The sequence below is a fragment of the Aquarana catesbeiana genome, linkage group LG09, assembly GCF_042186555.1.
Source record: "Aquarana catesbeiana isolate 2022-GZ linkage group LG09, ASM4218655v1, whole genome shotgun sequence".
Classification (NCBI taxonomy): Eukaryota; Metazoa; Chordata; class Amphibia; order Anura; family Ranidae; genus Aquarana; species Aquarana catesbeiana.
In genome coordinates this window covers 62,367,639-62,391,912 of record NC_133332.1, presented here as the reverse complement: position 1 = coordinate 62,391,912, position 24,274 = coordinate 62,367,639, and the positions used below count along the sequence as shown (strand labels likewise).

General features: G+C 42.5%; 1 protein-coding gene across 2 annotated transcripts in view; it reads right to left on the bottom strand.

The window, feature by feature from the left end:
- AXL (AXL receptor tyrosine kinase) overlaps positions 1-24,274 on the bottom strand; it is a 135,607-nt gene that overhangs the window by 5,060 nt on the left and 106,273 nt on the right. For both annotated transcript variants that reach the window (XM_073598656.1, XM_073598655.1), the window contains exons 16-19: positions 13,276-13,397; positions 9,633-9,742; positions 7,972-8,131; positions 3,346-3,482 (exon numbers count right to left, since the gene is read on the bottom strand). In XM_073598656.1, the coding sequence (XP_073454757.1) occupies positions 3,346-3,482; positions 7,972-8,131; positions 9,633-9,742; positions 13,276-13,397 (529 nt within the window). The remainder of the gene's footprint in view (positions 1-3,345; positions 3,483-7,971; positions 8,132-9,632; positions 9,743-13,275; positions 13,398-24,274) is intronic.

Here is a 24,274-nt window from a genome sequence, read left to right as displayed (position 1 = left end):
CATGCCCCGGGGCTAAATGCCCAGTGTGCATGGGGGCCATAATAAATTTGATTATTATTTGTATGTAACCCTCTTTTAGGCTCGGTTCACACGGGGGCGACTTGCATAGACTTCTATACAGAAGTCGTCTTGCAAGTCGCCCCGGCAGTCGTGTGCAGGTCGCCTCGGTGAGGCGACCTGCAAGTCGTGCCGCGTCTAGTGTGAACCGGCACTTAAGATTCTCTAGAGTTATTTACTAACTATATATAAACAATAAATAAAACAAAAAACGTGAGCTCAGCTCAGCTCCATGACACAGCGGGAGTCGCCTGCTGTACGTAATCCATTGGCACTGACTGGTGAGGCTGCATCGACGGGCACTGGTCGGAGACACAGGATACACCAACGGATTTGGATCCACCCACAGTCCCCACAGAGGGCCAAGTCTGCTTGCCTGTAAGACCTCGCCAGAAAGGAGGTCCACCATTAAGGGTAAGGGTCCACCTTTTATATCCTTGGATTCTGGGGGAACCTCGTGTACATACTTCCTTCTTCTCCATGCACCTGTATGGTTGTCTGACCTGATGGATCGTGGAAGCTTTCCTGTGTTCTTTTGAAGCGGTTAATTGCCTATGGAACTTTTTTCTTTCCGACATCCATTCTATGGACTACCTTTTCTTTTCACTGCTGAGAAGCTCTTATAAAGCTTAGAGGACTGGCTAATGTTACAGTTTATTTAGTGTGGGAATATTTAAGTTGTGTATTAATATATGGTTTTTAGCACATTAGCACACTTTGCACTTTATAGTATTTACTAACAGCATTTTGAGTAATAGTTGTTCTAAGTATTTATTTATATTAATGTGGATCGTTTCAATATGATCTGTCTTGCACAAATATCTTTACACTGATTATGAGCGCACGTTTTTTGTTTTATTTGTCTTTTTTTACACAGATATTGGTGTTTTATTCGTGCAGCTTTAAGCTTTTGAGTACATTGAATTCTTTAGTGCGGTTTTATTTTCTGTTTATTTCTTACGTTATATATAAACAATGCATAATTACCTGTCCTTGCTGTTCTTGCATATAAAAGATACAGCTTCATAGAAATCTATGCTGCTATTATGGGCTTCGTCAACATTGGGAGCCAACCAAACAAACATAGTACCCCTTATGGCCACTGGGTGGCAGTAACAAGCCATTCTACTGAGCTTTCATTTTTTATATATATTAACATTATAAGTATTCCTTCTCAAAGGAAACCTATGATTAGAATATGCTGCCATTACTATTTTTGTCTAGTTTAAATGCTAATTGCTTGGCTGCTTTTCCCATATGCAAATCAACAGATTTTCACAATTCTCTGCTGGCTTTGGCAAATGCATGCTTGTTCCATGTGACTTAAAGTGTATCTAAACCCCCAAAAAAATGTATTATGCTGCAGCTTACCAATCTTTAAATGTGGCGACTGCATTTGTTTTCTTTTTTAGTTTTTTTTCTTATATTTTCACCTGGTGATCTGTCCATTAAGTTTAGTTTTCCAACTTCCTTTAGGCCTGCTTCATTTCAGGACAGTAACATTTTTATGTGTTGCGTTTTTATGTGCGTTTGAAATGTGTTTTTAGGTGCCCTGCCATTAAACTCTATTAGAATGTGCAATTTATGAAAAAAAGATGCAGCATATGGGACTTTGATGCGCTTTCATGAAACGCACAATACAGTTTAATGGCGGTGCACCTAAAAACACATATAAAACACGCACATAAATGCAACAGTGGACAATGGGTTTGTTTTACTAAAACTGGAGTGAAAAATCTGGAGCAGCTGTGCATGGTAGCCAATCAGCTTCTAACTTCAACTTGTTCAGTTAACCACTTGACCTCCGGAAGATTTACCCCCCTTCATGACCAGACCTTTTTTTGCAATACGGCACTGCGTTACTTTAACTAATAATCGTGCAGGTATGCAACTCTCTACCCAATAATAATGTCATTTTTTTCTCCCCAATTAGAGCTTTCTTTTGGTGGTATTTGATCACCTCTGCGTTTTTTTATTTTTTGTGCTATGAACAAAAAAAGACTGACAATTTTGAAAAAATAAAAATAAAAACGTCATTACTTTCTGCTATAGAACATACCCAATAAAACCAAAATAAAAAAATCTAATTTCTTCATAAATTTAAGCCAATATGTACTGTATTCTGCTACATGGTTTTGGTAAAAAAATCCTAATAAGCGTGTATTGATTGTTTTGCGCAAAAGTTATAGTGTCTACAAACTATGGGATATATACCGGAATTTTATTTATTTATTTTTTTTACTAGTAATGGCGGTGATCAGCGACTTATAACGGGACTGCGATATTGCAGATGGGCATTCTGACACTATTTGGGAACCACTGACCCTATTCAGTGCTAAAAATATGCACTGTCACTGTACTAATAACACTGGCTGGGAAGGGGTTAAACATCAGGGGCGATCAAAGAGGTAAATGTGTGCCTAGCTAGTATTTGTGTTTACTATGTGTTCTGCTTTTACTAAGGGAAGAAATGGATTTTATTCCCTGCTTTGCGGGGAAAGAAAATTCATTACTTCCCCACTGATGGGACAGGGCTATGCCTTGTTTACATAGGCAGGGCTCTGTCCTGTTTGTATTCCTGATGATCGGCAGGTGCTGTCGGTCATCCATTGGTTGGTACCCGCTGATCGGCATCTGCTGTGTTTAATCACAGCACAGCCGGGTTGCCAGGGGCGCTTGCCCGCCACCTACCCAGAATTGCCAGATCACATACCTAGTACGTGATCTGGCACAGGTGAACCTCCTTGCTACCATATATGTACATTATACGGTCGGCAAGCAGTTAAGCTTTGCCAAAAATAAAACCTGGAAGCTGATTGGTTCCTATGCAGAACTGCACCAGATTTTGCACTCCCCAGTTTTAGTAAATCAACCCCAATGGCTTCACTTTCCTGTATACACTGTTAGATACTTGTTGTTTTCAAGAATAATTTGTGAAAAATGATGCTGTCCCTTGCAACAGTCATACATATGGCAATTTAGCAGCACTTGTAAAAGCAAAGAGGGTAGATGGAACTGAATGGTCCCTATCATTGTACTACCAATGTCTTCAATCATTTACCAATTCTGAGTTGCCAAATTGTCACTTAAAAATGTTGGCTGTCAAAAGGTGGTGGATTGATTTCCACAGCAATTCTGAATGTTTGGCTGCTTGATTGTTTAACAATAAAGTCAGCATGATCCGTTTTTGGTGAAATGTTGATGGAAATCCTCCAAACCTGCAACAATTTTGGCCAGTGCCAGAGTTTTATTTTAGAATTGGTAATAGTACAGCAATATAACACTTACAATCCGTCCAGGCAATCTGGAGGTTGCTTCAGCCGGTTCCCTTGTCTTAAGTAATCATAAATTTCACTGTTCTCCACCCCAGGATAAGGAGTTTGACCCCTTGTGGCAATCTCCCACATGGTGACACCAAAGGACCACTAAAAAAAAAATACATTCAGGTCAGTCAGTTTATACAGGGATACCGCTTTACACAAATTTTAGAGGGTGAACACTTACTTATATTCTAAAACAATGCAGTTAATATATGTAATGATCACATTCGATATATATTTTCAGTATTTTTGTTCCTCCTACCTTTGTTTATATTCTTTACATGCAAAGCAAGCTGCCCAGCAAATGTGATAGTTATAGGGGTTGGGGCAAATTATAGGGCTGACCATAGACAGTTTCAATCCTAGCCGGTTCAGCAGGACCATTAAAGGGCAGGCTGAATGTACCAAGCTGATCGATCCATCAACTTGGGTACAACCAGCCTGCCGGATTAGCTTGCAATTATCACAAGCTGCTGCTATAGCCACTACTGATAATCACTGTCTTCTCCCGGTGGGGACGGCTTCCCCCCGTCCGCCCCTTCCCCCCCTGCCAGGAGAAGACAATTGCTTGGCAAGAGGGATTCCCGTCTGCACTGTCTGTGTTGTTGATGGAATCGTGCAAATTTATTTCCTGAAACCTATGGTTGTAGGAAAGAAATTCGCACTGTTTATGGCTGTCCTAACACTGCCAGGGGTGACCACAATGGTCATCTTTTTGAACTTGTTCACAATAGCAGTTGGGGGGGTAGTAAGAAGTAGTGAGCGCTTTTTGCCGCCCCCCAACAGCTAGACCCTTTAGCTGCCGATGCAGCAGCTTGGGATGCACACATGGTGTGGTTGCGATACTTTGCTTCATGGCCCCGGCAAGAATAATACCCCCTGTCGCTTTAGGCAGGCATAGCACCTGTGCAACGCGACCTATTCAAGCAAACTGGGCCACTGTGCAAGCACACAGTTGCGGTGTGCTAGTGGAGGAATCAAGAGTTTGGGGTGAGAAGGGAATGCAGGACCTCTTCACCTCCTGTTGCTCCCTGAAGAGCAATCTGAACATGGAGAGCACTGCTAGTGTCAATGAGCCCTTAAGCCTCTTTCACACAGGCAGCCAATGGGCGGTAAAAACAGGTGGTTTTACACCTCCTTAAGCAGCGTACACACGATCGGACTTTTCGACCGGACTGGTCCGACGGACCGAGTCCGGCAGACAATCCGATCGTGTGTGGGCTTCATCGGACCTTCAGCTGACTTTTCCAGTCAAAAATCTGACGGACTTTACATTTGGAACATGCTTCAAACCTTTACGCCATGACTCCGCCGGACCCAGAAATCCGCTTGTCTGTATGCTAGTCCGACGGACAAAAACCGACGCTAGGGCAGCTATTGGCTACTGGCTATCAACTTCCTTATTTTAGTCCGGTACGAATCCGTCAGACTTTGGTGTGATCGTGTGTAGGCAAGTCCGTTCATTAAAAAGTCCGTCGGAAGTCCGTCAAAAGTCCGTTGAAAGTCCGTCGGACCAGTCCGGTCGATAAGTCCGCCCGTGTATACGCCCCTTTACTGCCCACACAACCAGAGGGGGTTGTAGATACAGTATGATGCTTTGCATAGAAGCCACTGCAAATGTATTGTGGCTTGTTGTGTTGACAAGCAGCACTGCCTGTCAAACCAGCCCTATTAAGTAAAATGCTTTGCCCAACAACCACCGCAGATCGCTTTTCAGAATCTGCCCAAGAGTGAATAAAGCATTACTATGCAACTAGTATGCAGGACTTTGCTGGCAGACCATTGCTAGGACGCAAGCAGCTCTTGTACCCCAATAAAGTACATTTGCGCAGTATGCATGTAAGTATTATCACAAATATTTACAGCATAAATTACAGCTCATCTTTACTGAGCTTTATACAGTTGTGTGCATGGGCCTATAAAAAACAATACATCTGCGTTCTGATCCTGAAAATAAAAAATGTACTTATGAAAACGCTGCGTTTTTCACGGCTGACTGCTGATACTTACTTTTTCTTTTCTCCCGTATTGCTTAGCCATTGGGAGCGAAGAAAAATACCCAGTACTTCTAGTTTCTGGAATCATGTGGTTCACTTCCCTTCCTCCCTTCCTCACCTAAAAGTGATGTTTAGGCTTCTGGAGTGTTGCTGTACATTTAGAGGAGGAAATAGTTGCCCCCGGGTGAGCCTTCTCTCTGTGCATTGCATTACATGTCTCTTACTTGGAAAACTCTGATACTTTAGAGCAGTGGTCTCCAAACTGCAGCCCGTGGGCCTGATGATGCCCTTTTCTTGCCTTTATCCATCCCTTGGGGCATTGCTCCTACCACTAATACAAGGCTCTGTTACTCCCACTGATATCAGGCACTATTCCTTCCACAGACACCAACAATAGGGCACTATTTCTTCCACTTACACCAACAATGGAACACTATTCCTTCCACAGACACTAACAATGGGGCACTATTCCTTCCACTTACACCTACAATGGGACACTGTTCCTTCCACTGACACCAATAATGGGACACTATTCCTTTCAGTGACACCAAATATGGGACACTATTCTTTCACTGACACCAATAATGAGACCCTATTCCTTCAACTAATACCAACGATGGGGCATTATTCCTCCTACTAACCACTAATTCTGAGACATTGTCAACTGCCACTGACACAGGGAATTGTCTACTCTCACTGACCACAGTGCGGGCCCCCCTACGGTCTGAAGGACAGTAATCTTTGTTTATAAAGTTTGGAGACCTCTGTTTTAAAGTTAGGGACCACAGTTGTCAGGAGTGTCTTGACGAAGCAGTGTGGCTTCCAAACCAATGCAGCTTAAACCTCTGTGCAATTAAACAGATTAGTTTAACTTTTTGCTGGCCAGCTTATGTAAGACCCAAGTCCCTTCCTTTGTTTGTTCCGGACTGCTAAACAGAGTGACAAGGGAACAATGGCGAGATAAGGGTAAAGCCTGGTACACATGTACCGAAACAACATGTGTACCACTGTCTGTTCAACAGAAACTGTTAAATTGAAAGCGAGGCAATGACTCCAAGCAATGATCAGTGTATTCTGGTGGGGGGGGTTTCCTCTGTCAGAATACAATAGCGCAACGGGAGAGATCCCGCATCACACATTGTTTTGTTGATGCGGGAATCTGTCAGTTTTTTATTTTGTTCAGCCCGCTGGATGAATTCATTAAAACTGACCATATATATCCACCTTAAAAGAGAAATTCTGGATTCATAAAAGCAAACAATTATACTCACCTTGGTGGATGCAGCATTGATCCGATGTTGCATCTGTCCCTCACCGGCTGTGTGATCGCTCAGTTCTCCTCCTCCGCTCTAAACAGAAAGCCGTGACTGTCAGTCAGCGGCTCTTTGCTCTCCCCTCCAGCGTTCACTGGAGCATTGGGCCGTGGTGGGGGTGGGAGGTTCTGGCTCAGACTCTAAGTGGATCACTGATGGGCTGAGCCAAGTGCCGGTCCAGGCTTCTGGGCCAATACCAACCATATGGTCGGGTCTTTTCAGGGCCTGGACCGGCTCTGTGACTTCAGCCCGCTGTTGGCTGAAAATGGATCATAGGAGTGCAGAACAAACTGCACTCCTGTGATCCATAGGAGAAGTATGGCCAAAATAGCTTTGACCATACTTCTCCTTTAAGGAACTGGTGAAGCTGCCATTAATGTGAATCTGCAATTCAATATAATGTACGTATAAGTAAGGTACCTCATTACAGCATTTTCATGCTGTTCAAGAAACAATTTTGAAATTGAATTACATGTGACTTTTAGAACCCAGTCTTAAAGGGAATTGAGAACCCTTTGTACTGGGGTTAAAATAACAAGAAGCAGCTAAAAAAATCCTGTGCAATCTGAAGTCATATGATCTCACTGATAAATGCAGCAATTTTGGAAATATTATACATTGCACAAATATATCTGATTGGCTGCAGGAACCCTGTTTATTTCTCTTAAAGTTGAAGAGTTCCAGACCCCATGACATCACCACATACTTAGATCAGCCAGCGACGGGCAGATTTCTTGCTGAGCCTTGGCTGGTGAGACATCTGTCTGTTCTTTTGTACATCTCTGCCCCTCTGAGCCTTGAATTTTTGTTTAATTCAGAATCCGCTGATAGGTGGTATTAGCACTGTACTTGTGGTATATTGTTTGTCCCTTTTGCTACGCAATTGTAAATCTATGCTGGTGATGATAATGAATGCTTCTAAGACAGCCTATAGATGATTCTTTTTTTTTTTTTTTTTTTTTGTTCAACCTCTCTCCAGTGAGAACACCAGGGCACAGACAAAAGCAAAAAAAAAAAAAAAAATTAGCAGCGAAAAGGATTAGAACTTTGAACAATATTTTATTGTTGTTGTGTTTTTGTGCTGTGCCCTTGTGATGATTGTAGCTTTTATTTCTTGCAAAGGTGCCACAAGTCCTCACAGTCAGAAATAAAGATTGGACACATTTTCCTCACTCTATCCCAAACTATAGTTAGGACCAGAACCATAAGCTGCCCAATATTGTCCCTCACATGGTCCCTGCAAAGACCTAGCCTTCTGCAATATCAGAATGCCACTGTACTCACCACATCACTCTTGGTGGTGTAGACACGGTCTGCTAGACTTTCTATGGCAATCCATTTGACTGGCATTTTGGCAATCCGGCCTTGGCGATAATAATCTCCATTGTAGATTTTCTTGGACAGGCCGAAGTCTGCCACACAAACATTCATGTTCTCATTCAACCTGGGTGGAGGCAATAAGACTAATGAGACGTGATGCTGAAGACATGTAAGAAGTTTGGGATTAGTAATAAAGTACTAAAGTAATGACGTGTAATTTATATGGTTTTAATCAGTTAACAGAAAGATGGAGCCGATTAATTTCCTAGTAACAAGCAATACTACTACAGCAAGTTAATTTGTCATTCTATTTTAGCCTGCAAAATGGATGACTCCATTGTGCATGGGCAAATTGTATTCTTAGCATTAATATAAAGTAAAACTCTTAATGGGTAATGGATGAGAAGGGAAAATAATGAATGAGAAGCTGTAAAGATACAACAAATAAATACAATATAGTGGAGAACATCAAACTATTATATACAGAGTAGAAGGAGCAAGATAACCTCTTGCCAACGCATAACGCATATGTGCCGTGGCAAGGAGGGTGGGACTTAACGACTGCATACCACACATATACAGTATGTGTCCATGGTAGATAAGCTTTCACTGCAGAGAGCTCATACATTCACTCCCACCACAGTGACCACGCTATCATAGACAGCTCCAAGTCTCTGTTTATGAACAGGAGATAGTAGAACAGGCTCCATGTGACCACTGTGACAGCCAATCACAGTGACCACCTTGCATTAAAACCCAGCTAAATTGCCTCCGGGAGGGGGTGAGAAATGGTTAAAGTTAAGGAGTCATGTAATGGCGCATACACACGAGCGTATTTTCCGTCGGAAAAAACTTGGATGGTTTTTCCAACGGAATTCCGCTCAAGCTTGCCTTGCATACACATGGTCACACAAAAGTTCTCTGAACTTTCGACCATCAAGAACGCGGTGACGTACAACACTACGACGAGCCAAGAAAATGAAGTTCAATTTCTTCCGAGCATGCGTCGAATTGTTTCCGAGCATGCGTAGGAATTTTGCGCGTCGGAATTTGTACAGACGATCGCATTTTCGGATAGGAACTTTTCCCGACCGAAAAATAGAGAACATGCTCTCAATCTTTTGCTGGCTGGAATTCCGCCAGCAAAAGACTGATGGAGCATACACACGGTCGCATTTTCCGACAAAAAGCTCTCATCTGAGTTTTGCTGGTGGAATTTCCGATCGTGTGTATGCGGCATAGGAGAAGTAGAGAGGAATCATGGATAACAAGCCTGGTCTACAGGAACACACTGGAAAATAGAATTTTCTTTAGGGACTGATGGGGCTGACAGTTTTTGTGTGCTTCCTTGCTTTAGTAGACCATGCTGAGATGGAAAACCACTGAGTTCCATCAATGTATAAAAAAAAAAAAAAAACTGACCTGTATCATCTAAACCAATTAGAGTAAAACCTAGAATGGACAATAGTAGTTGAGGAACGAAGGGAAGACAATGGTAATTTTCCAGGCAACAGCAAAGACAGTTCCTTTTTTAGGCATGTTGGTAACATTTAAATAAACCTTCCAGTCCCAGTCTAGCACTGGTAGCCCAGAAAAAACACTCCCTCCCTTCTCTAGGTCCTTACATGCAGTTTCTCGCCGCCAGGTCTCTGTGGATGAAGTTCTTGCTGCTCAGGTACTCCATGCCGCTTGCTATATCCGTCATGAACTTCACCAGGGTCTGTGTTGGAAGGAACTGTTGAATGATAATTAAGATGGGATCAGTATAGAAATAAAGCATGTATATCTATTATGACCATAATGGTATCTAAGAGGTCATCCAAAATACAACTGCACTTATTAAAGTGGTTCTAAAGCCTAAATTTTTTTTTTACCTTAATCCATTCTCTGTATTAAGGTAAAAAACCTTCTGTGTCACAGGATCACCCCCAGTCCCCCCTTATACTTACCTGAGCCCGATCTCAATCCAGCGCTGTGCATGAGAGCAGCGCTCTCTCCAGTCTCTCCCCCCTTACCGGACAGATTGATAGAAGTGGAAGCTATATTTTTAGCAGGGACCCTAGAGAATAAAATGGCGGTCGTTGCAATATTTTATGTCACATTGTATTTGCGCAGCGGTCTTTTAAACGCAATTTTTTTGGAACAAATATACTTTCATGAATTAAGAAAAAAAAAAAAACAGTAAAGTTAACACAATTTGTTTGTATAATGTGAAAGATGATGTTACACAGAGTAAATTAATACATAACATTTCATGCTTTAAAGTTGCGCACACCTGTTGAAATGGCGACAAACTACGGTACTTAAAAATCTCCATAGGCGATGCTTTAAAACATTTTTTTTTTCAATAGATATTTATTGAATTTTCAGTTAACAAGAAAAATAAAATAGAACACCATTAACAGTTGTATAGGAATTTAAGGTATACAGTAGAGCTGCACGATTAATCATCAAGAATCGTTATCGCGATTTTTTTCCTCGTTGTGATCTTGACAAAAGTGTTTCACGATTCTTAATATGCAAAGAGTTCTCTCTGCTTTTCTGAAGCCACAGCCGTCAAAAGAAAGGAAGAAAAAAAAAGGGGCAGTCTGCCAAAAATCACAACATTCTTTAGCAGTGGAACTTAAGTATAAACATTGTAACAATTTGTCAATGGAATAGACTTTGTGTGTAAATGAGGAAAGTTTAACCACTTAAAGCGAGGTTCCGGCCGCTATATATATATATATTTTTAAAGTCAGCAGCTACAAACACTGTAGCTGCTGACTTTTAATAAGGACACTTACCTGTCCAGTGAGCCCATGATGTCGGCCCACCGAGGCCGATCCGTCCATTGGATCGGCCGCCGGCGCCTCCATCTTAAGGAAGGGAAACAGGCAGTGGAGCCTTGCGGCTTCACTGCCCGTTTCCTACTGCGCATGCGCGAGACACACACAGTTCCCAGAAGGCAATGGGGCTGCTCACCAAAGAGGAGGAAGTGCCACGGAGTAGCAAGAGGCAGATTAGGAAGACTGCCTAGCAACAAGGGTTTCAGGTAAGTTAATCATTTTTTTTTTTTTCAAATTTTTTTTTTTTTTTTTTTTACAATTTTCGATGCTATTTTTTATTTTAGGGTGGCCCTCCACTTTAAACACTAAACTTTTTTCTGACATTTGTTGGTTTCAAGTTAAAATCATTCTTTTTTTTGCTAGAAAATTACTTAGAACCCCCAAACATTATATATATTTTTTAGTAGAGACCCTAGAGAATAAAATGGTGGTTGTTGCAATATTTTATGTCACACTGTATTTGCACAGCGGTCTTTCAAATGCAATTTTTTTGGAAAAAATTACTTTAATGAATTAAAAAAAAAAAAAACTAACCAGTAAATTTAGCCCATTTTTTTTGTATGATGTGAAAGATTTTACGTCGCGAGAATCGTGATCTTTTTATTCTAAGCAAAAAAATTGTGATTCTCATTTTGGCCAGAATCGTGCTGCTCTAGTATACAGTGTAAATATCACAAGTGTTTTACATCAATTCACATATGGTTAGTTCATATATGCATTTGATATCTTCAGAAATAAGGAGGAGGAGCACCGGTTTTGGATAAGTATACCGAGCAGGAGAAAACCGTCATTGGTTAGATGGCGGTTGTCTCCTATATATTCTTGCAGTAGAAAGGATGAGGGGTTATTCCTTCATAGATTTAACGATTTCCATTTACTCCACAATTGCCACTTGCGAGTGAAGTGTTCTATCCTGTCTGAATGGATCGCTGTAATTTGTTCATGTGAATAGTGCAGTTGGGTAAGATCTATCACATCCCATAGGGTGGTAGGGTTGGGGTTTTTCCATCTTTTAGTAATGCTAAGTTTAGCAGCCAGTAGAATATGAGTAGTCATGTGTTGTGATGTGTGTGGGAGTGTTTCCATTTCCAGAGATAGGAGTGCTAGACTGGGAGAAGGTATGATAGATATTTGGGTGACTTTGGATATGAGTTTAAATGTGGATGTCCCGAATGCTGTTAATTTAGGACACCCCCAGAAGATATGGAGGAGCTCGCCTTTTTGGCCACAGTATCTCCAGCATAAGTTAGGTGTGGAGTGATTAAATTGAGAGATTCTGTCTGGGGTCAACTGAGTAGCAATTTGATGGAGAGATCGCAGAGGGTGGAGCAACTGGTGGCTTTATATGTGGCGTTGCTTTATATTTTTTTTAACAATTACCAGTTTAGAGATACAGAGGAGGTCTAGTGCTAGAATTATTGCTCTTTCTCTAAGGATCGCGACGATACCTCACATGTGGTTTGAACACTGTTTACATTTGCTGGCGTGGCTTACGTATGCGTTCGCTTCTGCGTATGAACACGGAAGAATGGGGCACTTTAAAAAAAAAATTTGTATTTATTTTATTGTTTTTTATTTTTTTTTAACACTGTCCCTTAATTTTTTTTATTTTTTGATCACTTTTATTGCTGTAAACATCCTTGTGACAGTAATAGTCAGGTGTCAGGTATTTTTTTTTTTAGGGATCTGGATTTTATTCCACCACAAATCCCTCCTTTACACTTAAAAGCATTCAAAATGCCAAGTTTGGCTATATTGAATGCTGTAATTTTTTTAAAAACCTGGTGCCTTTAAAGCTTCAGTAAACCGGAAGTGATGTCATGTCATGAATCAGCCGTGACACCTACTCCTCTGAAAAACATCTAAAACGTAAGAAATATATATATATATATATATATATATATATATATATATATATACATGCTGTATGAATAGGAACATATAACAAACATATACAGTGGAACCTTGGATTATGAGCATAATCCATTCCAGGAGAATGCTTGTAATCCAAAGCACTCGCATATCAAAGCGAGTTTCCCCATAGAAATCAATGGAAATTAAGATAATTTGTTCCACATTGACTTCTATTACATGCAATACCGCATGTGGCCAGAGGTGAGGGGGCGCCGGAGAGACTCAGAAATACTTGGAGAGCGCTCGGATGCACTCGAAAACACTCGCAAACCAAGTCAGGATTTAAAAAAAAAATAGCTCGTATTGCGAAACGCTCGTTAACCGCATTACTTGGAATCCGAGGTTCCACTGCAGAAGGGTTTTCTCAAATTTGACTGCAAAAGTGGAAATACACTTTGAGGTGGCTAAGGCAGCACCTGATTTTTTAAATGAATGTCTTCATCTTTATGGAGCCCTTTGTATACTAGCCCCAGGCTATACACAGAGTTTTGTAAGTCTGAAGGAAGGTGTCAGGCCATATACCTACCAATGGGGCATCACCCAGCCGTGAGTACAGCAGAAAGCTGTGCAGATCTCCATGTTTCATGAATGGCAGAATGACCACTGGAGACGGGTAACCCTCATTCTCTGTATTCTGCAGACACACACCTATGACAACGAGACAGACAGGAGCACAGATCAACAAACAGTCCCCATTTTTAACACTATTATACATTGTATGTAGTCATAGGACACGCCCCCTGCCACACCCCCTTAAAGGAGAATTAACAGGAAAAAAAAGGTTAAGTCCACATGTGACTTTTTTTTACCACTACTATTCCTTTATATTCTAAAATGTACAAATGCAGCAATTTAGAATTGGATGAAAGGTTTAGCACTGGGAAACACTTTTTGAAAGATAAAAAGTGCATTTTATATACAACTATATGGATCAGACCAAAATGAGGGACAAATGAGGAGGAAAGAGGGACAGAGGGACATTGCTCCAAATCAGGGACAGTCCCTTGAAATCAGAGACAGTTGGGAGCTATGCTTATAGTATGTGTAGACAGCTCTAAAGCCGGGTACACGGTTCTTTTTCGTGCAACCCCACATCTCCGGTCGGAGACACTGTACTAACCATGCAAGGTTATTGTGTTCTGACAGAGGGACACCCCCCCCCCGCCACAACACTCTGATCAGCGCTCTCTGCCATCGGCTGAGAGCGCTGAGAGCGCTGATCGGGAGTCAGTCGGGTGCTGGTTTTTCCATCATGGCCGTCAGACAGACTGACATACACATGGGCTGAAAGTTGGCCGGTATTTTTTATACCGACATTCTGCCCGTGTGTACGGGGCTTAGCTTGCTGTGCTAATGTCAACAAGCAAATGGATACTCATAAAGCCCGTGTAATCATAAAGAAAAATAGCAAATCATTTCATTTATAGACTTGATAGATTTACTGTCCTGCCCTGAAGTGTATCTAAACACAAAAACTAAAATCAAATATATTGAAGCTTACCAGTTCTTAGATGTGGTGGCTGCATTCATTTTTCCCTTTATTTTCACCTGATGATCCTGCCAGTAACACATCTACTATCCTAGGGTGACAACTCTCACTGTACTGCATGGGTGTGCGTTTCCAATTGCATTAAAGTGTGCACGCCAAAGCTTTTACGTTAAAGGGGTTGTAAACCCTTGTGTTTTTTCACCTTAATGCATCCTATGTGCTCTCTCCACGGGGTCCCGGCTCTTGATTGGTTAGATTGATAGCAGCGCAGCCATTGGCTCCCGCTGTTGTCAATCAAATCCAATGACGTGGGGGGCGGGGCCGAGTCCGGCATTCGTGTCTGTGGACACTGAATGCTGGACTCGGGAGCACGCTCGCAAGGTAACCCCCTCGGGAAAGCGCTTCTCCTAGGGGGTTATCTGATGCAGAGCCACAAGAACTGCCGAGGGACCCCAGAAGAGGATGTTCGGGGCCACTCTGTGCAAAACAAGCTGCACAGTGGAGGTAAGTATATGTTTGTTATTTAAAAAAAAAATGATCTTTTACAATCACTTTAACTGTGTTTATTTAGAAAAGGAAGGGACTGGTAAATTACATATTGATTAGTGCATTCCCCTGCTTTCCATCCTGAAACATCCCCCACAGCAGTCAGGGGGAGAGGAGAGGAGGGAAGCCAGCAGCACTGCGTGGGGGGGGGGGGGCGCGCAACATGGGGGGGGGGAGCCTGAGCAGTAAGGGGAATTTGCACTGCACAGAGTGATCAGGGTGTGCCCAGGCCAGGGTTGTCACCTCATCCCTTTAATCCAGGACACATTTGAATTACACAAGTTCTGAGGCTGATTTAATGCATATAAGGCACCAAGAGAGTTTAATTACCACCTTAATCAGCCACAGAAACCGTGTAATTAATGTGTGTTCTGGATTAAAGGGATGATGTGGCAACCCTAGCCCAGGCACACCTGGCACACCCCCTGCATACGCCTATGCTGTACTGTAACTATAGGGGATTGCCGTTGTCACCCTAGGACATGAAGTTTGTTCAGGCTACAGAACGCCCCCCCCCCCCCCCGTTTCTTATTCATACCATAGCAGAAGATGTAGTGAACTTGACAGGGTTGGTTTATTTTGATTTACTTTCAGCTCACTAGATTTCTGGCGAGATCAATAATAAATATTACAAAAATAATAATAAAGTAATATGAGTTTATTATTAGGGTTTCCTATTATATATAAGATATCAAATTCTTTTTAAACATATACAACCAATAATTCTTAAAGTATACATTTAGCTGTACTTCAATCAATATACACATGCCATGCTGCCATTAGTCACTATCCATAAAACAATATGCTAAATTAGTCCATATGTAGTAAAACGTAAAATCATGGCAATTTGGTAGGAGAATAATTTTACGTTTTACTACATATGGTCTAATTTAGCAAATTGTTTTATGGATAGTGACTAATGGCAGCATGGCATGTGTATATTGATTGAAGTACTGTATATGTATAGTGAGCAATCAAGAGCCTACTTTTTTGTTTTCTTTGCTGTTTTTCTTTTTGGTGTCGTTTCACCCTAGGTTACTTTCACACTGGAACGCTCGTTCGCTAGCGCTAAAGCGCCGCACATATTTGCGGCGCTTTAGCGATGTTTTAGCGTCGCTTTTCAGTTGCTAGCGGAGCGGTTCTTACCCAAAAGAAAAGGGTAAAAACTCTTGTTTTATGGCGCTTTCAAATCACTTTAGAGGTGCTTTGGAAACGCTGCCCATTCATTGCAATGGGAAGTGAGTTTTGGGAGCGCTATTTACAGCGCTCCCAAACCACCCCAAAGATTCTGCTTGCAGGACGTTTCATAACGTCCCACAAGCGCACCGCCCCAGTGTGAAAAGTCACATTGAAATGAATGGGAGGCGCTTTTCAGAGGCTATTTCTAGCGCTAAAGCGCCTGAAAACCACCCCAGTGTAAAAGTAGCCTCAAAGGGGTCGCTGGTTGGTTTGCATTTCTGCAATTCATAATTGTTTAATAACAATCAAGGAAGTGCCCTTTTTCGTTGTTTGTTATAAAATTTTGCATTATTTGTATAGGAAACACTTTACTGTTTTGCATAAATAATAAACAGTTTTAGCAACCTTTTAAAAAATTGTGGCCATTTATCTTCTTTTTTACATGATATAGCACAGCTGTTTTACAACCTATTTATCACTTTATTACTAATCATTTTGTACTGGGACGGGTACAGTTTCTGCGTAAAATGATGTTGTAATAAAAACACATTCTGGCTCAGACTGAAAAACACTGTGGTAATGCAGACCCACCCAAAATCAGATGGCTTTAACCAGAGAAAAATATTTCAGTAGAATCTGGGGATCTGCTGTAGTAAATGATAGATTGCATTGAGAAGGAGGGTGGACTGGGCTAAATCCTCCGATAGATGAGGACATATAGCGGCCGGCGTAGTACACAACTTTTGTCACTAGATGGCAACAAAGGACACAATTTTCTAGGCTCTTGCCTCCCCCTGCCCTAACTCGGTGTCCCATAATGAATCATACATTAGTGGTTTCGCATTTTGTAGGGCTTTACCGTTAATCTTACCACTAATTTCTATGCATATTCATTTACCATAAGTTTTAGTCATGTTAACAGATAACAAGATAAAAAAAAAAATTGCTTTATTATCTGAACATGTTGGATTTAAATCGGAATGATACCTAACATGCAGTGTGGAAAGCCATTTTGCGCACTGGAAAAACAATTCTGAGACTGGAAGCCATTTTTTTTTAGATGGAAGTAAAGTATCTAAAATATAATCAGCTATATCAACCTCACTGAGGTGGGGCCACATTGAGTGATGAAGTAGTACGCTATATTACCAAAAGTATTGAGACGCCTGCCTTTAGGTCCATAAAGACATGGATGAGCGAGTTCGGGGTGGAGGTACTTGACTGGCCTGCACAGAGTCCTGACCTCAACCTGTAGAACATCTTTGGGATGAATTAGAGTGGACCACCCCAAAATGTGTTGAGACAGTTTGGGAATGACCGCTTCCTGTTCCAACATGACTGCACACCAGTGCACAAAGCAAGGTCCACAAAGATATGGATGAGCGAGTTTGGGGTGGAGGAACTTGACTGGCCTGGACAGACTCCTGACCTCACCAATACGCCTCTGGAAAAATGGTCAAACATTCCCATAGACACACTCCTAAACCTTGTGGACAACCTTCCCAAAAGAGTTGAAGCTGGTATAGCTGCAAAGGGTGGGCCAACTCAATATTGAACCCTATGGACTAAGATTGGGATGCCATTAAAGTTTATGTGCGTGTAAAGGCAGGTGTCCCAATACTTTTGACAATATAGTGTATGTTCAGGAATGGACCCTAGCCTTATCAGTTCCCAGAAGTAGTGATATCTGTGGTGGTTTTGTGAATTGTTGTGAAGTTAAATAAATAACAGGAAAGCAGTTTAGTAATTCACCAGACCAGTCAATATTACTGAGTTAGGTGGCCCGTAAGGCCCCTTTCACACGATCGGACCGTTCAGGTCCGCCTGTCAGTTTTGACGGCAGGCCTGAACAGGCGATCCATGTTAGCCTATGGAGCGACGGCTGTCAGCGGAGACATGTCCGCTGACTTCCGACCCGGTTCGATCCGCTAAAAGCAGACGGATGGCCCTACGTTCAGATCCGTCACTGGCGGATCGGATCGGGTGAGATCTGATGAAAACGGATATGCTGTCCGTTTTCGTCCTTTCTCTCCATAGGCGGCAGCGGCACCTGTCAAGCCCCTCCCCGCTCATTGAGCAGAGAGGGACCTGTCATCCGCCGGCTCAGCGGAGATCAATGGAGAGATCTCCCGCTGAGCCGGCGGACTCCGTGGAAGCGGAGTCCGCCTCGTGTGAAAGGGACCTAAGGGTGCTGAAGTGTTCATTAGAAGGAGGTCTATAAATTCAATAAACATAATGGCATTGGTTAAGAGAGAAGGCCTTTTCCAACACTTTATGTTTACATGTAAAAATCTATATTTTTGCTAAAAAAATCACTTAGAGCCCCCAAACATTATATATTTTTAGGCAGAGGCCCTAGAGAATAAAATGATGGGTTTTGCAATTTTTTATGTCACACAGTATTTGCACACAAACACCATAAAATACACATTTTTTTGTAAAATATAAATTATGGTGTTATGCTGAGTAAATAGATACCTAACATGTCACACTTTCAAATTGCGCATGCTCGTGGAATGGCACCAAACTATTTTATTTCAAAATCTCCATAGGTGACGCTTTAAAAGCCTTTCCAGGTATCCAGTTTAGAGTTACACGGGAGGTCAACTGCTAGAATGTTCACGGCAATACCTCACATGTGTGGGGCAATTGCTCTTTACGTATGCTTGTGGACCAAAGCGTGTGTTCGCCTTTGTGCGCCAGCAAGGTGGGACAGAGGAGCATTACATTTTATTTTATTTTTTTTATGTATTTTATTTATTTTATTTTTTTACATTGCCTCTTTAATTTTTTTTTTTTATTACTTTTATTGCTGTCACAAGGAATGTAAACATCCCATGTGATACCAATAAGCAGTGACAGGTCCTCTTCACCTCAGATATCTCCTCTTCCCTTAAAAGCATCTGATCAAACCAAGATCGATGTGATCAGATGTTTTCCCAAGCCATAATACTGTGATAAAATACTTGCCGTTTCTGGTTTCCTATGCCATAGATATGATCGAGGACGTTCCGGACCTACAGTATCTCACAAAAGTGAGTACACCCCTCACATTTTTGCAAATATTTAATTATATCTTTTCATGTGACTTCACTGAAGAAATGACACTTTGCTACAATGTAAAGTAGTGAGTGTACAGCTTGTATAACAGTGTAAATTTGTTGTCCCCTCAAAATAACTCAACACACAGCCATTAATGTCTAAACCTCTGGCAACAAAAGTGAGTACACCCCTAAGTGAACCAAATTGGACCCAATTGGCCACTTTTCCTCCCCGGTGTCTCATTAGTGTTACAAGGTCTCAGGTGTGAATGGGGACCAGGTGTGTTAAATTTGGTGTTATCGCTCTCACTCTCTCATACTGGTCACTGGAATTTCAATGTGGCACCTCATGGCAAAGAACTCTCTGAGGATCCGAAAAAAAATAATTGTTGCTCTACATAAAGATGGCCTAGGCTATAAGAAGATTGCCAAGACCCTGAAACTGAGCTGCAGCACGGTGGCCAAGACCATACAGCAGTTTAACAGGACAGGTTCCACTCAGAACAGGCCTCGCCATGGCCAACCAAAGAAGTTGAGTGCACGTGCTCAGTGTCATATCCAGAGGTTGTCTTTGGGAAATAGACGGATGAGTGCTGCCAGCATTGCTGCAGAGGTTGAAGGGGTGGGGGGTCAGCCTTTCAGTGCCCAGATCATACACCGCACACTGCATCAAATGGGTCTGCATGGCTGTCATCCCAGAAGGAAGCCTCTTCTAATGCACAAGAAAGCCCCCAAATAGTTTGCTGAAGACAAGCAGACTAAGGACATGGATTACTGGAACCATGTCCTGTGGTCTGATGAGACCAAGATAAACTTGTTTGGTTCGGATGGTGTCAAGCGTGTGTGGCGGCAACCAGGTGAGGAGTACAAAGACAAGTGTGTCTTGCCTACAGTCAAGCATGGTGGTGGGAGTGTCATGGTCTGGGCTGCATGAGTGCTGCCGGCACTGTGGAGCTACAGTTCATTGAGGGAACCATGAATGCCAACATGTACTGTGACATACTGAGCAGAGCATGATCCCCTCCCTTTGGAGACTGGGCCGCAGGGCAGTATTCTAACATGATAATGACCCCAAACACACCTCCAAGATGACCAAGCTAGTCCATTACCAGGCCCTTTGGGTCTGGTATGAATATTAAGGGGAACCCCGCACCAAAATTTAAAAAAAAAATGGTGCGGGGGTCCCCCCCAAAATCCATATCAGGTCCTCCAGGTCTGGTATGGATTTTAAGGGGAACCCAACCCCAAAATTAAAAAGAACATGGTGCCGGGGGGTCCCCCCTAAAATCCATTCCAGACCCTTATTCCAGCACGCAACCTGGCAGGTCGCAAGAAAAGGAGGGGGGGGCCGAGAGAGCGCCCCCCCCTAACTGTACGTTGATGGGGAAAAGGGCCTCTTCCCCCCCAACCCTTGCCAGTGGTTGCGGGGGTCTGTGGGCCGGACCCCTAGATCCCGCCCCCCCCATGTGAATGGGTATCGGGTACATTGTCCCCTACAAATTCACCAAAAAAAGTGTCAAAAAAGTAAAAATGACAAAATCAAAAATAAATGTCCCTTGATGACCATTTATCTTTGATCACAGCGCTGCCCCCTTCTGACGTCTTGTGACGTTACGTAACATCAGAGGGGGCGGGGTCACCCGTTTAAGTCACCGGGTGGCCCTGCCCTCCTCTATATAGCAGCTGTCAAAGCGAAAAGGCTGCAGTCGACTGGAGCCTCCCATCGAGGCGGAGTTTTTCAGTTTTTTTTTTCTCGGTCCGCCGGCGCTGTGACCGAAGATGGATTTACATCTCAGGACATTTTTTTTTTTTTTAATAAAGGAATTGTCCCAAACTGTCTCCTGTCATTTTGACTTTTTTGACACTTTTTTTGGTGAATGAGTAGGGGTTCAATGTACCCGATACCTATTCACATAGTGGGGGGGGTGGGATCTGGGGGTCTCCTTGTTAAAGGGTGCTTTCAGATTCCCATAAGCCCCCCGCCTGCAGACCCCCACAACCCTTGCCTAAGAGGCCCTTATCCCCATCAACATGGGGACAAGGTGTTTTGGGGGGCATGTGGCCTGGTATGGTTCAGGAGGGGGGGCGCTTTCTCGTCCCACCTTTTCCTGCGGCCTGCCAGGTTGCATGCTCAGATAAGGGTCTGGTATGGATTTTTGGGGGGGACACCACGCCATTTTTTTTTTTAATTGAAAAAGACCTGAAGTGCCCCATAATGTTCTAAATTCGGCGAACACCCGATGTTCGACTCGATATTATGTTCGACTCAAACATCAGGCTCATCCCTAGTCTTGGGCATGAGCTGTAGGAGATCTAGGGTGGTATGTTATTGAGCAATAACAAGCCGTGCCAGATCTTGTATGACCCCTACTCTGTAAGAGATCTGGTGCTGTATGTGCAATGGGGAGGCTTGTTATTGTTCAACAACAAGCCTCCCAGATCTCCTTTGACACATGTAAGAGATCAGGTGAGCTTTTCTTGAAAGGCATCTGTGACATAACCTTCCCAGGGTGCACCTGTCAGGCTGGGGCTATGTAACCAGTGGAAACCTGGAACTTTGCAAATAGCTTTTATGGTTGTGCTACATGCACCAAGAATTTTTCTGTTTGGGGAATTAAAGGTCCACTTCATGACTGGAGCACTGCCAGAATCACTTTAAAGTAGTATTAAACCCTCAATGGTTTTTAGTTTAACCCATTGAGCACAATAAAATAAACATTCCCAAGTAAACTATTTGTTAAATTCTTACCCTAGCACTTGACGTTTACAACTTTCAATGCTGCTAGCTCCTGCTTTCTCAATGCTGCTTCCCTGAACTTCCAGTCTTAAAAATAAAGAGTTAACAGTGGACAGTGCAGTCATCAGTCTGTTTGTTAGCTTGGAGAATTAAGGGGAGAGGAGGAGGAAGGAGGAAGGGACAGGGGAGTGTCTTTCCACCCCAGACTACTGTGCTGCCATGATCATTGTCCCAGCTTTCCTGTTTCAGGGAGGCCCCTTGCTCTTGCAACACCCTATGGAGCCACCCTTGCATGCAGGTTCTAGGGTTATTTTTCCCTACACTACGTGCATCAAAAGAAACATAGCCCCATAGCCTAGGATAAAAAGACATTCCCCGAAACATAGCCCCATAGCCTAGGATAAAAAGACATTCCCCTGCCCCCCCCCCCCCCCCCCCCATCCCCAACTGCCTTCTCCAAGCTAACAGACTGGCGGGAGACTGTATTGTCCACTGTTAAAGTTTTAGTATGCAAAGCAAACTCTTATGTAAGGTCAGATGATTCATTCCTGGAATCCATCTGCCCTTAGCTTAGGAATTCAGACAGAAGGGAGTGCTTATCTGAGGAAGCTCCTTCTCCCCTCCTCCAGATGAAAGAAATAAAAATGCTCATGGAGACTCTCCTGGGATGTATGACATCATTTTGGCCTAGGCCAGAAACCAGGAAGCAACTGAAGAAATGTAAAAAAAAAAGGGTTTAAAATAAATAAACTAAATACCTTTCTATCACAGGCGTGCACAGCCTATTGCATTAGGGTGTGCACCGCAAAGCTCAAGCACATACACGTGTGTTGTGCATGTGTATATATACTGACGGTGCCAGTAGAGCAGTGGGTGGTATCATTAGGGCAGAGATTGGTGTCAGTAGGGCTGTGGATGGTGTCAGTAGTTTTTATGTTTATTTATTTTTTTAAAATTGTATTCTCTTTAAATATTATTTTACAATTTTTTTAGGAGCCCCATTAGAGAAGTCTAAACAAGGGAAATCTGCACCACACAGGGTGATTAGGGTGTCCCCAGGCACACCCTTGGCGTACACCTATGCTTCCTAGCTATTTACTAATGCTAACAGCATAAAGATTAAAGTTAGTTATAGTTGATTGAAAGAGTTTAGTTCCAGTTTAACTATTTCCTATAAGGACTGGAAGTTCAGGGAAGCAGCACTGAGAGAGCAGAGGACACCAGCATTGAACACTGCAACCGGCAAGTGCTGGGGTAAGATCTTTAACAAATAGTTTACTGGGGAATGTTCATTTTATTGTGCTCAATTGCAACTGCAAATGCAATTGCTCCAGAGCTTAGTAAATGAAGTTAGGCTTCAATTTGCAAAGAATTAAAAAAACATCATTTTTGCTTGCACATGATTGGATGATAGAAATCAGCAGAGCTTCTGCTCATTTACCATGCTCTGGAGCAACTGCTCTTGAAGAGGGCAACTGCACTTTGCAAAGCGCACAGTCTTTTTCCCTTTAGTAAATCAACCCCAATGTGTTTGGCTAAAAACTGCTGAGGGGTTTACTACTACTTTATTATCACTTAAAACAATACACTAATTTTACACAAGGATCAAATGTAATAAAACATCCTGTATGTGATAATCAAAGTGACGTCACTATGTCACAAGGAAACTTTCGCTTGTGACGCTGCAAGGCAAAAATCCTACCAGATTGGGATCCTGGCAATAGATATTAAACTTTCTTTATTTACCACTTTCCACTGACAGAAGAGCAATAAAAATAGATTTTTGTTGTTTTTGTACAATCACAGTACACAGCGTTCCTGGAAATGTATCTGAAGGAACACGCAGATCAGTGAAGTCATCTGTCATCATCTGTGAAATTTGCAGTCTTCCAGAAATGAGAAGACTCCGCAATATGTGTTAATGTGATTCATTTGCTCTACTATAAGTCAGTGGGATTTGCTGTCTGTTTTGGCATCCAATAAAGATTTCTGTCTGGCTTATAGATATTTGATATTTTACATTTTTGTTATGTCAGATTCTGAATGGCATTATTTCTGCTGCTTATTTCTAACGACTGGAACTTATGCCGCATACACACGACCGGACTTTCCGGCAAACCAGGTCCGACGGGATTAGTCCGTCGGATAATCCAATCGTGTGTGGGCTAGTTCGATCGTTTTCTGGGGAAAAAAATCAGACAGACCTAGAAATAGAACATGTTTTAAATCTGTCCGACGGACTCAAGTCCGACGGACTAAAAATCGGGAAAACCGTTCTTCTGCGTGCTGGTCCGACGGACCAAATATGACGCAAGGGTAGCTATTGGGTACCGGCTATTGAACTTCCTTTTTTGGTCCCGTTTACGTCATCACGTACAAAACGAACGGACTTTCGACCGGACTTAGTCCGTTCGTGTGTGGCCAAGTCCATTCGTTCTGAAAGTCCGTCGGACCTCTGCCGAAAGTCCGTCGGGAAGACCGTTGGACCGAGTTTGTCAGAAAGTCCGGTTGTGTGTACGCGGCATAAGATCTC